The sequence below is a fragment of the Vombatus ursinus genome, unplaced genomic scaffold, assembly GCF_900497805.2.
Source record: "Vombatus ursinus unplaced genomic scaffold, bare-nosed wombat genome assembly UNPS02001287.1, whole genome shotgun sequence".
Taxonomy (NCBI): domain Eukaryota; kingdom Metazoa; phylum Chordata; class Mammalia; order Diprotodontia; family Vombatidae; genus Vombatus; species Vombatus ursinus.
In genome coordinates, this window is record NW_020941065.1 from 11,111,460 (window position 1) to 11,123,810 (window position 12,351).

At 43.8% G+C, this 12,351-nt stretch overlaps 1 protein-coding gene across 1 annotated transcript in view; it reads right to left on the reverse strand.

Annotated features, from left to right (window-relative positions):
- Window positions 1–12,351, reverse strand: part of SVOP (SV2 related protein) — a 52,150-nt gene that overhangs the window by 22,040 nt on the left and 17,759 nt on the right. The window contains exons 5-6 of the mRNA XM_027865165.1: window positions 11,796–11,867; window positions 5,539–5,663 (exon numbers count right to left, since the gene is read on the reverse strand). Coding sequence (XP_027720966.1) covers window positions 5,539–5,663; window positions 11,796–11,867 — 197 coding nt within the window. The remainder of the gene's footprint in view (window positions 1–5,538; window positions 5,664–11,795; window positions 11,868–12,351) is intronic.

Sequence of the window (12,351 nt, forward strand, 5' to 3'; positions counted from 1 at the left end):
CATATACATGTGTGTATATGTATGTATATAAAATATATATGTATATATAAAAACTTTTTTTTTGACAGCTCTTCAAGATTAGCCTGGCTCAGGCCAAATTAGAGTTTGGCATTCTGGGTTATATGCACAGCAACGTTAAGAAGTAGAAAAATGCAAATATCACGATCCCCACTTTACATATGGGCAAACTGAGACTTTGGAAGGTTCCCAAAGTTGCCTGGGTAGCACATGTCAGAGCTGGGATTCGAACCCATGTCTCCTGACTCCAACTCCGTGGGTCTCTCCACGACAACTGGTCTTGTTTCACGTCTCTCTCCCCACCCCGATCCAGCCTCCACTCAGCTGCCAATGTGATTTTTCTGAAGCTCACTCTGACCACGTCATTCCCCTCACCCCTTTTCAGTGAACATCAGGGACTCCCTATTGTCCCGAGGATCGAATATAAGTAATTATTTTAGGGGGGAAGAAGCAGCTCGTGACAGCTGTCATCTCGGGGCTTCTGGTGAGAAAGTCAAGCTTGTTTTTAGGCGGTAGACCCTGTTTGAGGCTTGAGAAAGATGAGCCGCGTTCACTTGGCGATGAGCGCTGTCATGATTACGATCATGCTGAGAGACAGATGAATGAGCAATGAAGTTAGCAGGCACCGAGCAGCCGTCTGTGGCTAATTCTGACATAATTTCCTGATGTTCACTGTTGGGTCTACAGTGAGCTCTTACTGGAGAGTTCATGTAGGCCACTCTGCTTGGGAAGAGGAGGCCATGTTATCTGAGTTCAACTCAATTCCGTTCTACAAACATGCATTAGGCATCTACTATGTGCCAGATACTGTGATCACCACTGGGCATATGGAAACATGGGGGACAGCTAGCAGACTCATGTGACTGGGATGGGGAAGTAATGTGAAATAATCCTGGAAGGGTAGATAGGAGCCCTAGTGTGAAAGGCTTTAAATACCAGGTTAGGAATTTTTTATCTTATCCTAGAGGCAATGAGCAGCTAGGTAGCTCAGTAGATATGGCTGGGCCTGGAGTCAGGAAGACTTCAGTTCAAATCTGGCCTCAGTCACTTACTAGCTGTATGACCCTGGGCAGTCGCTTAACCCTGTTGGCCTCAGTTTCCTGTAAAATATCTTGAGAAAGAAATAGTAAACTACTCCAGAATCTTTGCCAAGAAAACCCCAAAAAGGATCACAGAGAGTCAGAAACCACCACCAACACCACCATTTTTAATCTTATTCTAGAAGCAAGAGGGGGTCATTGAGCTTCAGAGGAAAAACCAGCCTTGAGGGTCATCTGTATAATCTTGTTAGAGGCCAGAAGCACTGACATGTGACTGCTCAATCGAGTTTTGTTCCTTATGCTGTGTGACCTTAGACAGGTCACTTCTCATATTGGAACCTTAGTTTCCTCAATTGTAAAATCGAGACTTGGGATTAGACAATCTTTCAATTTCTTTCCAAGTTTTAAAGCCTTGAATTCTGCAGTTTCACTTGAGGGATAGTGATGGGGGCTGCACCGATGGAGCGAGCTCCCAGATGAGCAAATCCCTCCACCAGTATAGGTTAGCACCTTTTTTTCCTTTTAATTTATAATCTTAAAAAGTTGCCTCCAGTCCTAAGTGACCTGCTTGCTCAGTGAGGACTAGAGGCTATGCCCAGAGTCATACAGCCAGCTTGGTCAGCAGTGGGACTTGATCCCAGGTCTTCCTGGCTCCAAAGCCAGTGAGTTATTGATCTGCCTTGCCACATTGCTTCTTCCTCACTTGAGGACAAGAGGAAAATTGGAGCATCTTCATGGTTTGGTCACCCCTTAGCGGATGGCTGCACCGTAGTCAATGAACAAAGTCCTGGGAATGGAACGTTTATCATTCCATTCAGTGTGATGGCCTAGCTCTGGGAAAGAAGCCAGGCCAAAATGGCAGCCGAGTTGAGTTAGTCCCAAGATTTGTGACCTGAGCTCTAGACACAGCCCTGGTTTCCAGTCGAAGAGGCTTTTAAGGCAACTCTAACCCCTGGCAGGACCTGCTGTCCAGTGCTCAATCAGCCAGAGCCTTAGAAGAAGGATCAATAATGAATGAGGATGGAGGATGAGGGAAGGGAAACACAGACTGCTACCTGCTCTGGTGGTAAAAGTCCCAGTGCCTTCATTTCCCTGGGACCATAGAAACCCAGAAGGATGGGGATGGGCTGCATCTGCCCTCCATGGACATCTTTGCCAATCCTCCCAGGCCCAGTTCCTTCATGACCTTTCCCTGCTTTTATTCTAGCTAGAAGAGATCTCATGAGATTAGAGGATTTAGAGCTTAGAGATCACCTACATTATGCCCCTCATTTTGCAGAAACTGAGTTTTCTACCTCTCAGAATCCCCCCCAGAGTCCTGCTCCTAGCTGGTACTTAGCATGTATTTGTTAAATGAATGAACTCGCCACTTTACAACTTAAGCTTCTGTGATTTTGTTGGTTTGGGCACCTTCTCCACCAATGCAGATAGCAGCCCTTTGATAATCAAGCAGATGGTCTTTCAGAGCTGCTGTTACCCCAGGTCCCCTCCATTCACCCCTCTACAGCCAACTGAGCCCAGAGCCTCCCTTAACTTGAAGCTAGACATGGTCTTCAACAACAGCTACACCAGCTTCATTGAGTCCATGACAAAAACCTTTCTAGTTTGGTCGGACCTGGTGGTGGTGGTAGTAATAGCAGAAGTAATAATAGCAGTTGTAGCAATGGTAGTAAGAGTAAGAGTAGTAGTAATAATGATGGTGGTAGTAATGGTCATTGTAACAATAATAGTAGAAGCAGTAATAATGGGAGTAATTGTAGTAATGGGAGTAGTAGTAATAGTAGTTGTTGGGGCAGCTAAGTGGCCCAGTGAATAGAACACTGGGTGTGGAGTCAAGAAGACCTTAGTTCAAATCTGGCCTCAGACACTAGCTGTGAAACCTTAGGCAAGTCACTTAACCCTGTTTGCCTCAGTTTCCTCATGCTTAAAATGAGCTGGAGAAGGAAATAACAAACACGAAGAGTTGGACACAACTGAAAAATGATTGAATTGTAACAACAAGTAGTAGTGGTAATGGTAGTGAGACTAGTAGTAACAGTAATTGTAGAAGTAGCAACAATAATAATGGTGCTAAGACTATTAAGGAGTAATAATGATTATGGTAGTTGTAATATTAATGGTAATGATTGTAATTAATAGTAATGGTAATAATGATAGTAATAGTAGTAGTAATAGCGGTAATAGTAAAGTGGTAGTAATGGTTCTCCCATGCTTGTTCTCCCTTCTTCATTCTCACTACTGGTCTCTCTGGCTTCTTTTAAATCCCAACTAAAATCCCACCTTCTCCAGTAACCTTCCCTAACACCTCTTAATTCCAGTTTCCCTCTGCTAATTATTTCCTATTGGTCTTGTATATAGCTTGCTTTGTATATATTTATTTGTATGTTGTCTCCTCCATTAGATTGTAAGTTCCTTGAGGGCAAGGATTGTCTTTTGCCTCTTTTTTGTGTCCCCAGAGCTTAGCATGGTGCCTGGCACATAGTCGATGCTTAATAAATGTTTATTGATTGATTGGTATTAAGATTAGAAGTAGTAATAATGGTAATAGTGGTATTGGTAGTAGTGCTAACAGTGATAATTGTAGTAACAGTAGTAGTGATAATGATAGTGGTGATAATATTAAAAGTAATGATTGCAATAATAATAGCAGTGATAGTAAGAGTTGTAGTAACAATGGTAATAGTAATAGTAATAGTAGTCAAAGTAGCAATAGTAATAGTAGCAATAGTAGTAGTAATAATGGTAGTATTGGCAATAGTAGTGATGGTAGTAGTAACATTAGTAATAGTAATTGCAGCAATGGCAGTAGTGAAAGTATGGGCAGGTAGGTGGCTCAGTGGAGAGAGTGCCAGGAGTCTTCCTGGAGTCAGGAAGACTCATCTCTCTGAGTTTAAATCTGCCTCAGACACTTAATAGCTGTGTGACCCTGGGCAAGTCACTTCACCCTGTTTGCCTCAGTTTCCTCATCTGTAAAATGAGCTGGAGAAAGAAATGACAAAATACTCCAATATCTTTGCCAAGAAAACTCTAAATGGGGTTACAAAGAGTCAGACAGGACCGGACAACACCAACAAGTAGTGAAATCTAGTAGTAATGATGGCAGTAGTGGTAATAGTAGTAATGATAGTAATAAGAATAGTAGTGATAATGGTAATAATAGAAGAAGTAGTAATAATGATAGCAAGATAAGTAGTAGTAATGGTAGTAAGAGTAGTGGTAGTAGTAATGGTAGTAAGAGTACTACTATTAGTAATGGTGGTAAGAGTAGTATAATGGTAGTAGAGTAGTAGTAGCAACAGTAGTAATGATAGGGGGCAGCTAGGTGGTGCAGTGGATAGAGCACCAGCCCTGGATTTAGGAGGACCTGAGTTCAAATCCAGCCTCAGACACATAACACTTACTAGCTGTGTGACCCTGGGCAAGTCACTTACCCCATTGCCTAGCCCCCCCCCCCAAAATAGTAGTAATGATAGTAAGAGATAGTAATTAATGGTACTGAGAGTAGTAGTAATAATAATAATGGTTGTAATAGATGAGGTAGCAGTAGTAGTAATGCTAGTAAGAGGTTTACTAGCAGTAGTCGTGATGGTAGTAGTAATGGTAATGAGTAGTACTGGTAATAATAGTAGTAAGAGGTATAATAGCAGAAGTAGTTATGGTAGTAAGAGGAGTAGTAGTAGCAATAGTAGTAATGGTAGTAAGAACGGTAGTAAGATTAGTAGCAGTAATAATGATAGTAAGAGGCGTAGTAACAATAGTAGTAATGGTAGAAAGAGGTGTAGTAGCAGTAGTAGTAATGGTAGTAAGAATAGTAGTAGTTTGGTAGTAAAATTAGTAGTAGTAATGGTAGTAAGAATAGTAGTATTAATGGTAATAAGATTAGCAGTAATAATTATAGTAAAAGTAGTAGTAGCAACAGTAGTAATGATAGTAAAAATAAGAGTAGTAATGGTAGTGAGTAGTAGTAGTAGCAGACTAATTGTCTCCTCCCCCTAGAATGCCCTCCTTCTTTACCTCTGTCTCTTGGAGTCAGAACTTCCTGTGAGGCTCAGTGCAAGCACCACCCTCTACATGAGGTCTTCCCTCATCCCGTAGCATCTCCAAACTACCTTGTATTATATACATGCACGTATGTGCTTTTACATAAATACATATTTACTTTACATGCTTATATATGGACGTGTGGTCTCCCCCAAGAGATGTAAGCTCCTTGAGGGTAAGGCCAACTTTGCTTCCCATCTTTATATCTTTATATTCCCAGCACTTACTACAGTGTCTGGTACATGGTAGGTGCTTAACAAATGCTTTTTGATCGTTTGATTACAGATGAGGAAATGAGGCAGAGAAGTTCAGGGACATGCACAGAATCACACAGCTTTCACTCCAGTGACATACCTTTTGGGAGCCCTGAGTCACCTCCACACTGTGAAGAGGCGTTGGAGTCTCGAATGAATGAACGAATGAATGAATATTTACTTACGACTGAGGAACTCCTCCAATCCCAAAGCCCACGAGGCCCCTGAGGACCAGGATCCAGCTATACACGGGGGCAAAAGCACTGAGGATTCCATAGTAGAGCGTCCATAGCACGCTGATCTTCAGCCCCTGCAGTGGGAGGAGGCAGAGCGGAGGTCAGACTCCGAGACAGAACAGCACCTCCACCCACCTAGCAGACAGTCTGCTCTCGCTTTGGAATCGCATAGGGAGCTTAGGATGAGTCAGCCAAAGAATCCCCCTCCCCCCAAGGAGATCCCATAGTCTAATGCCCTCATTTGACAGATGGGGAAAACGAGGCCTAGAGAGGGAAAATCAGGACTAGAACCAGGGCTCCTAACATCCAGTCCAGGCCTCTTATGTCTGTGCGGTGCAATTCACCCAGACTGCCTTCTCCTAGGATAATAATATTAATGTTAATGAATATCACATTAATAATGGGCACAAAATATTTAGGCCTCATTGAAAAATTTTTGACATCTTTTATTTTTCATGGCAGTCTTTATGCAAGTATTTTTCAAAACTAGGTATGTGTATTGACAAAATGTCTCATGAAATAATATTTCTTGTAACTTTTGGGAGTATGAGAAAACCCATTTGGCCAATTCCTTTCTTAGCCTTTCCAAGGCAGACCTCGGAGCCCTCCTTCTATTGAGCTAAAATGTCTTTCATTTTTTTTTTCATTTGTAGTCAAACCGTCAAGATTGATATCATTCATCTCTTTGCCCAATATGTCCACCTGTGGGTCACTGGACAGAGGTCTCACTTTTAGAGTAGGGATAAGGACGAGATCTCTGATTTCACTGACATAGGGAACCTCCCACATGAAGAATGTACCAGTTATACCAGATGTACCAATGCAGATCCCCCAAATCCCTGCGCCCTGCACCTTAGCTGCCTAGAGCATTGAGAGGTTCAGTGACGTGTCCAGGGTCACACAGCCAGCATGTGTCAGAGGTGGCAGTGGAACCCAGGTCTTCCTCCCCACCCACTGCATCACACTGCCCTTCTCCATTTAGAACAGTAACAAAGTTTGTCAACAGTTTGGCAGCTGTGTGAATCTTAGCACTTTCTGATTATCTCTTGTTTTTACATCACCTTCATTCCCCACCACCTCATCCAGAAAGTCATCCCTTATGAAAAAGGATGACAAAGAAAGGGGGGAAAGGAGGCTGCCTCTTATGGTAGAAAGACAATAAAACTTAAAAGTATTATGTAAATATTAGCTACTATTACCATGGGCTGATGGACACTTACGGTCCCTCGATCTTCTCACCAAAAACTGGGCTGTTTGTCCTCAAGTCCATCACTGTAGAGAACTTAGGAAAGGGGTCCCTACCCCCTAGCAAGGGGGGTTAGCAGGGGGAGAAGTGTTACAGATTGGGGGGAGGCACTGTCAAAGTTTTTCTTGGGGATTCCATGCTGACTCCTAATCTGACCCATCAGGTTTTAGGATGAACATTCCTTTGAATCCCCTGATCCTAGAGAAGAATGAGGAGGAATCAGTGAAAGGGGCCTGGGGTTGGGTGGAAAGGGACGTCAGAAAGGCTCTGTGATAAGAGACCCTGACTGCTTTGAGCCACTGAGGCCCAGATTGAAACTGCAAAATCGATCTTTCCCCTCCGGGCCAGCCAGGGATAAAAACAGATTCGAGTCACGTGGTCTGCTGATATGGGAAGGATGAAATCTGTTAAGCCTGCTTCCTGCCCAGGATCCCCTGAGCCAGCCTTCTGACAACAAGGAACCGGCTAGTAGCATCACCAAGAAATTCCCTCTGCAGCGGGACAGAAATTGAGTGAAATATGAGGAGAAAGCCAAGCCAGCTCACTTTCTATTAAGTTTGGAGGAAAAGGGGCCAAGTAAGGGTCTGGGGCATGGTGTGTGCCATTGACGGATGTCCTGGTGATTTGCCCCGAAACATAAAGATCCCTCCAAGCAATGTAGGAGAACCTACTGTGAAGGTAGGGTACCTCAGTGGTCCTGGAGTCAGAAGACCAAGATTCTAGCTCCTGGTCCACTTAACTACCAGAAAGCAGGAGAGGTAGAGTCCGAGGATCTGGGTTTGAAACCTGATTCTGGCACTACCTCTGGGACCTTAGGTAAATCTACTGACCACAGTTACTCATCCTGAAGGTACTATAGCTTGAAAGAAATAGGGGTGAAGGTGAAAGTTTCCTGAGTTCTGACATTGATGTTCTAAGGTCTCTCCTAGTTCTGACATCCTCTAAGGCCTGTTCTAAGGCCCCTCCCAGCTCTGACATCCTCTGTTCTAAGGCCCCTCCCAGCTCTGACATCCTCTGTTCTAAGGCCCCTCCCAGCTCTGACCTTCCCTGTTCTAAGGCCGCCTTTCAGGTAGTACAAACATGATAATTAGGCAAGGAAGAAACTTGGAGTCATCATCAGCAGAATCTATGCTCCTTGAGGGCAAGGCCCATTTAATTCTTCTGTCTTTGTGGACTCAATGTCTAGCTTAGTTAGCTAAGCAAAGTTTGCCTTAGTTTCCCTATCTGTACAATGGGGATAATGATGGCATCTTCTTCTCAGGATGGTTGTGAGGATCAAATGAGATAATATTTATAAAGTGCTTAGTACAGTGTATGGCACATAGTAAACACTACATAAATGTTAGCTATTATTATTAGCCATTATTACAAGCTACTATTTAATTGCTTGCCTCCCAGGATTCATATTGCAGGATTAATGAAAACTTCATTGTTGTTGTTGTTTTCGGTCATGTCTGAATCTGCCTGTCCCCATTTGGGGTCTTCTTGGCAAAGATAACTGGAGTGCTTTTCCATTTCCTGTTCCAGCTCATTTTACAGATGAGGAAACTGAGGCAAACAGGGTGAAGTGACTTGCTCAGGGTCACACAGCTAGTAAGTGTCTGAGGCTGAATTTGAACTCTGGTCTTCCTGACTCCAGGCCAGGTGCTCTATTCACTTCACCACCCAGTGGCTCATTTTATAGTCCTCCCCTTTAGCTTTTCCCTCTAGGAGCTTCCAGGAAAGACTATAAAACCTAGTGACTTCCTTCTCTAAGGGTACCATATTGGCCACAGCTATGGGAGTTCTGGAGCCAAGTGCTAAGTTTTCAGAGCAAACATTTACACCTCAGAAATCAGCAGCTTGATTTATTATTTAAACAGATCAGAGCTTGATTTATTGTATTGCAAATTGTTTGGGCTTAAGAAAGTGATGGACAGAAGTTAGTAATACAGGTTAAAAGTGGGTCCCGCTTACATTTTTTTCTGGAGAGCTGGTTGTTAAACATCACCCCACCAACCCACACTTGTAGAATAATAATGAATGACTGAAGTCATTCTGAGGGCCCGAAGTCTTTGGTGGGCTAGGTCTGTTACTGAGCCAGCTGTCAGTTAATGGGCAATCAACAAGCACTTATTAAACACTGATTGTATGCCATCCATTGTGCTCATTTCTGGGGATACATAGAAAGGCCACCAAGCCATCTAACAAAATTAGTCCTGTACAACGGACAGACCAGGAATGCTGATGGAGAGGAGAAAAGGGGGTAGAACAGAGGAAGGAAAGAGAGAAGGGCCAGGTCTACCAGTTTGCTCCGTTCCTCAAGCTGTATACAGCAGCAGCTTGAGAATCTCAAAGCCAGCTCAGTTCAAATTTGTGATAATCACACCAGGAGCCAGACAGATGTCTGCCCTGCCCATGGGGAAAAAACAATGGATGGAGGATCCCAGGGCTTGTGGCAAAGGGAACAGATCACTCTCTGATCTTCAAATTCTTAATGTACCTCTTTACACAAAACAACTGATGGGCCAATTACAAATCATTCTCATCTCTCAGGTACGCTGGCCAATGTCCGGGGGAGAGTGGCTAGGACGGTAAGTGAGCTAGAAACCGCACAAAATGAACATCATTTGAAAGAACTGGAACATTTGTTCTGGAGAAGAGAAGATTCTGGGGGGCCATGACAGATGTCTTCAAGGGTTTGAGGTAGCCTAGTATATCAGATCAGGCAGGAGATTTGGAGTCAGGAAGATTCAGGTTCAAATTTCATCTCAGACCCATACTAGCTGTGTGACCTTGGGCAAGTCACTTAAATTCTCTGCCTCAGTTTACCCATCTGTAAAATAGAAGATTAAACTCAAAGGGACTGAGGCACCTTCCAGCTTTAAATTTATGATCCTTTGTCATTCAAAAGATAGATTAGACTCAATTAGCACTTAGCAGAGTGCCTGGTATATAGCAGGTGCTTAATAAATGTTTACGGCTTGACTGACTTGTTCTTGGCCCACAAGTTGCAGGGAAGATTTTGTCTTGATGTGAGAAGTATCTCCTGACAATAAGACCCACTCCAAAGGGGAATGGGTAACCTCAGCAGGTAGTGGGTTCCCCTTCAGTAATGGTCTTCAAGAAAAGATTAGATGATCAGGGATGCTGGAGGGGGAGGAGTGGAATTCTTATTGGGATGTTGGTTGGACCAGATTGACTTTGAGAGCCCTTCCACCTGAAGATTAAAGCAGGATCCTTCATTAAAGCAGGGTCCTAAGGGCTTTTACATAGCCACACTTTGTCAGGCCAATCAGGGTTACTAGGTAAACATAAATAAAATGCATTAAAAATAACTCCATGACCCAGACCCTCCACTGATCCAACCTAACTTTCCCTACCTTCAGTTCCGGTAACAATAGCTCATATCTCTATAGCCATTTAAAGTTCATAAAGTACTTTGCACACAATGATGATGAGAAGTAGGAACTATAGGCATAGTACAAATTAGTGATTGTTATTTCTTTCCCGCCCAGTCACAAGGGGGCCTAAGAATAAATACTCAGCAGGGCCTATGCCTCCTCCCCATATTCATTCTTTAAAAAACCAAAACATCATAAAGCTTCCTGAAAGGATAAATGACATCCGAAAGGAAGGGAAATGTCCCTGCTGGATGGAGAAAGGGGCATCCCAGGCAATGACAATTAGGATTTCTGCACCAGGGTGCAGACTTTCAAACCAGCAAATGTCACCGGCTGAACCGAAAGGGGGACAGGAGGTAGGAGGAAGGTGTCAGGCAGCAGTGCTCTGCCAGCCTGGGAAGGAGAAGGAGGAGGAAAGAGACTTGTCTCTGGAGGAGATGAGGAAGCTTTTCATCCTCCCCCTTCCCAATGCATGTGATTCATCAAGGAACGGTGTCTCCAAGGTGTCCCGGATTAGCAACAGCTTGGTAGTGGTGTTTATGGAGAAGAGAGTCTGGGGTTAGAGGTCAGAGGACCAGGGTTCACATCCTGGTTTCACTAACTTTGGGACAACGCCACTCTCTGTATGACTCACAGGCAGTCAGATAAAGGGGAAAGAAGGCTGGATTGGGAGTCAGAGGACCCAGGTTCCTTAATCTCAGATTTGACCATGACACCCCATTCCTGCACCCCCACTAGATAAAAATCTATTATCTTCTGTTGAAGGCGGCACCATCTTTCCAGTCTCCCAGGATCATCACCTTGGCAGGATCCCCAAATCCTTATCCTGCACCTCATCTAGTCACTCGTTTGCCAAACCTTGCCATTTCTGCCTTCCTAGTTATCTCTCCTTATCTGACCCCTTCTCTCCTCTCACCCAATTACCATCTGGCTTCAGTTCTCGCCTAGAGTACTGCAGCAGCCTCCTAAGGGGTCTCCGTTCTCTCATGTCTCTCCCGATGCCAATTCATTCTCTACCCGGTTGCCACAGAGATTTTCCCAAAGCATAGGTCTGACCATGTCGCTGACCTGCTCAATAAACGACTGTGGCTCCCTATTTCCCACTTAGATCAAATACAAACTCAAGTGTTCGACATTTAAAGCTCTTCCCAACCTCCCCATTCTGATCTTTCCACTGGCCTCACACCTTCTACTCCCTCTGTAATCCCTCTTTGCAATGGCAGTCCTGATGCTTGAAATGCTCTTCTCTCCTCACCTTTGCCTCTTGGGATCCTTGTCTTTCTTCCAGACTCATCTCAAATGTCACCTTCTGCAGGACTTTCCCAACCCTCCCTAGCTGTGAGTGCCCTCCCTTCCAAGATTGCCTTCTGTCTACTCTCTGTGTATCTCATGTGGTATATGTCGTTTTCCCCATTTGGATGGAAGCTCCCTGAGGGCAGGAAATAGTCTTGCCTTTCTTTATATTCTCAGCACTTTACACAATGGTTAGGACTTAGGAGCTTGATAAATGCTTATTGATTGATTGAATAAAATGGAGAACACCCACACACAAGTTATCCTGATTATAGTTGACTTACTGTCTTTCGTCCATATTGGTCAGAAATGTTTCCCCAAAGAGTGGAACTAGACATCATTCCCACAAACACCACCTGCAGGACATGAGAAACAATTTCTGTTAGAGACAAGTTCAGGATCCCCAAGAAAGACTCCTCTTCCCCCCCCAAAAAACCCCAATAAGCCATTCAAATTAAAACCTCCAAAGACATATATCCATCCACATTTGTTATGAAAGTTACTCAGATTCATACAGCTTTTTAGAGCTTGGAGGGGTCATAGAACATGGAATGTCAGGAGTCTTAGACAAGGGGTCTTAGAACAGGGAATGTCAGAGCTGGAAGTGAGTGACCTTAGAATAGAAGTTGCTAGAGCTGGGGGTGAACTTAGAACATAGAATGTCAGAGGTGGGGGGTTGGGGAGTGGGACACCTTGGAACAGAGAATGTCAGAGCTGAAACTTTCAGGATGATCCAGGCCTCCTTCCTCACTTTACAAAGAAAGGAGATGAGATCCAAAGAGAAGTATTTAGACTTAAGTCACAGCAAAGTCAGAGTCATTAAAGACTGAATCCATTATT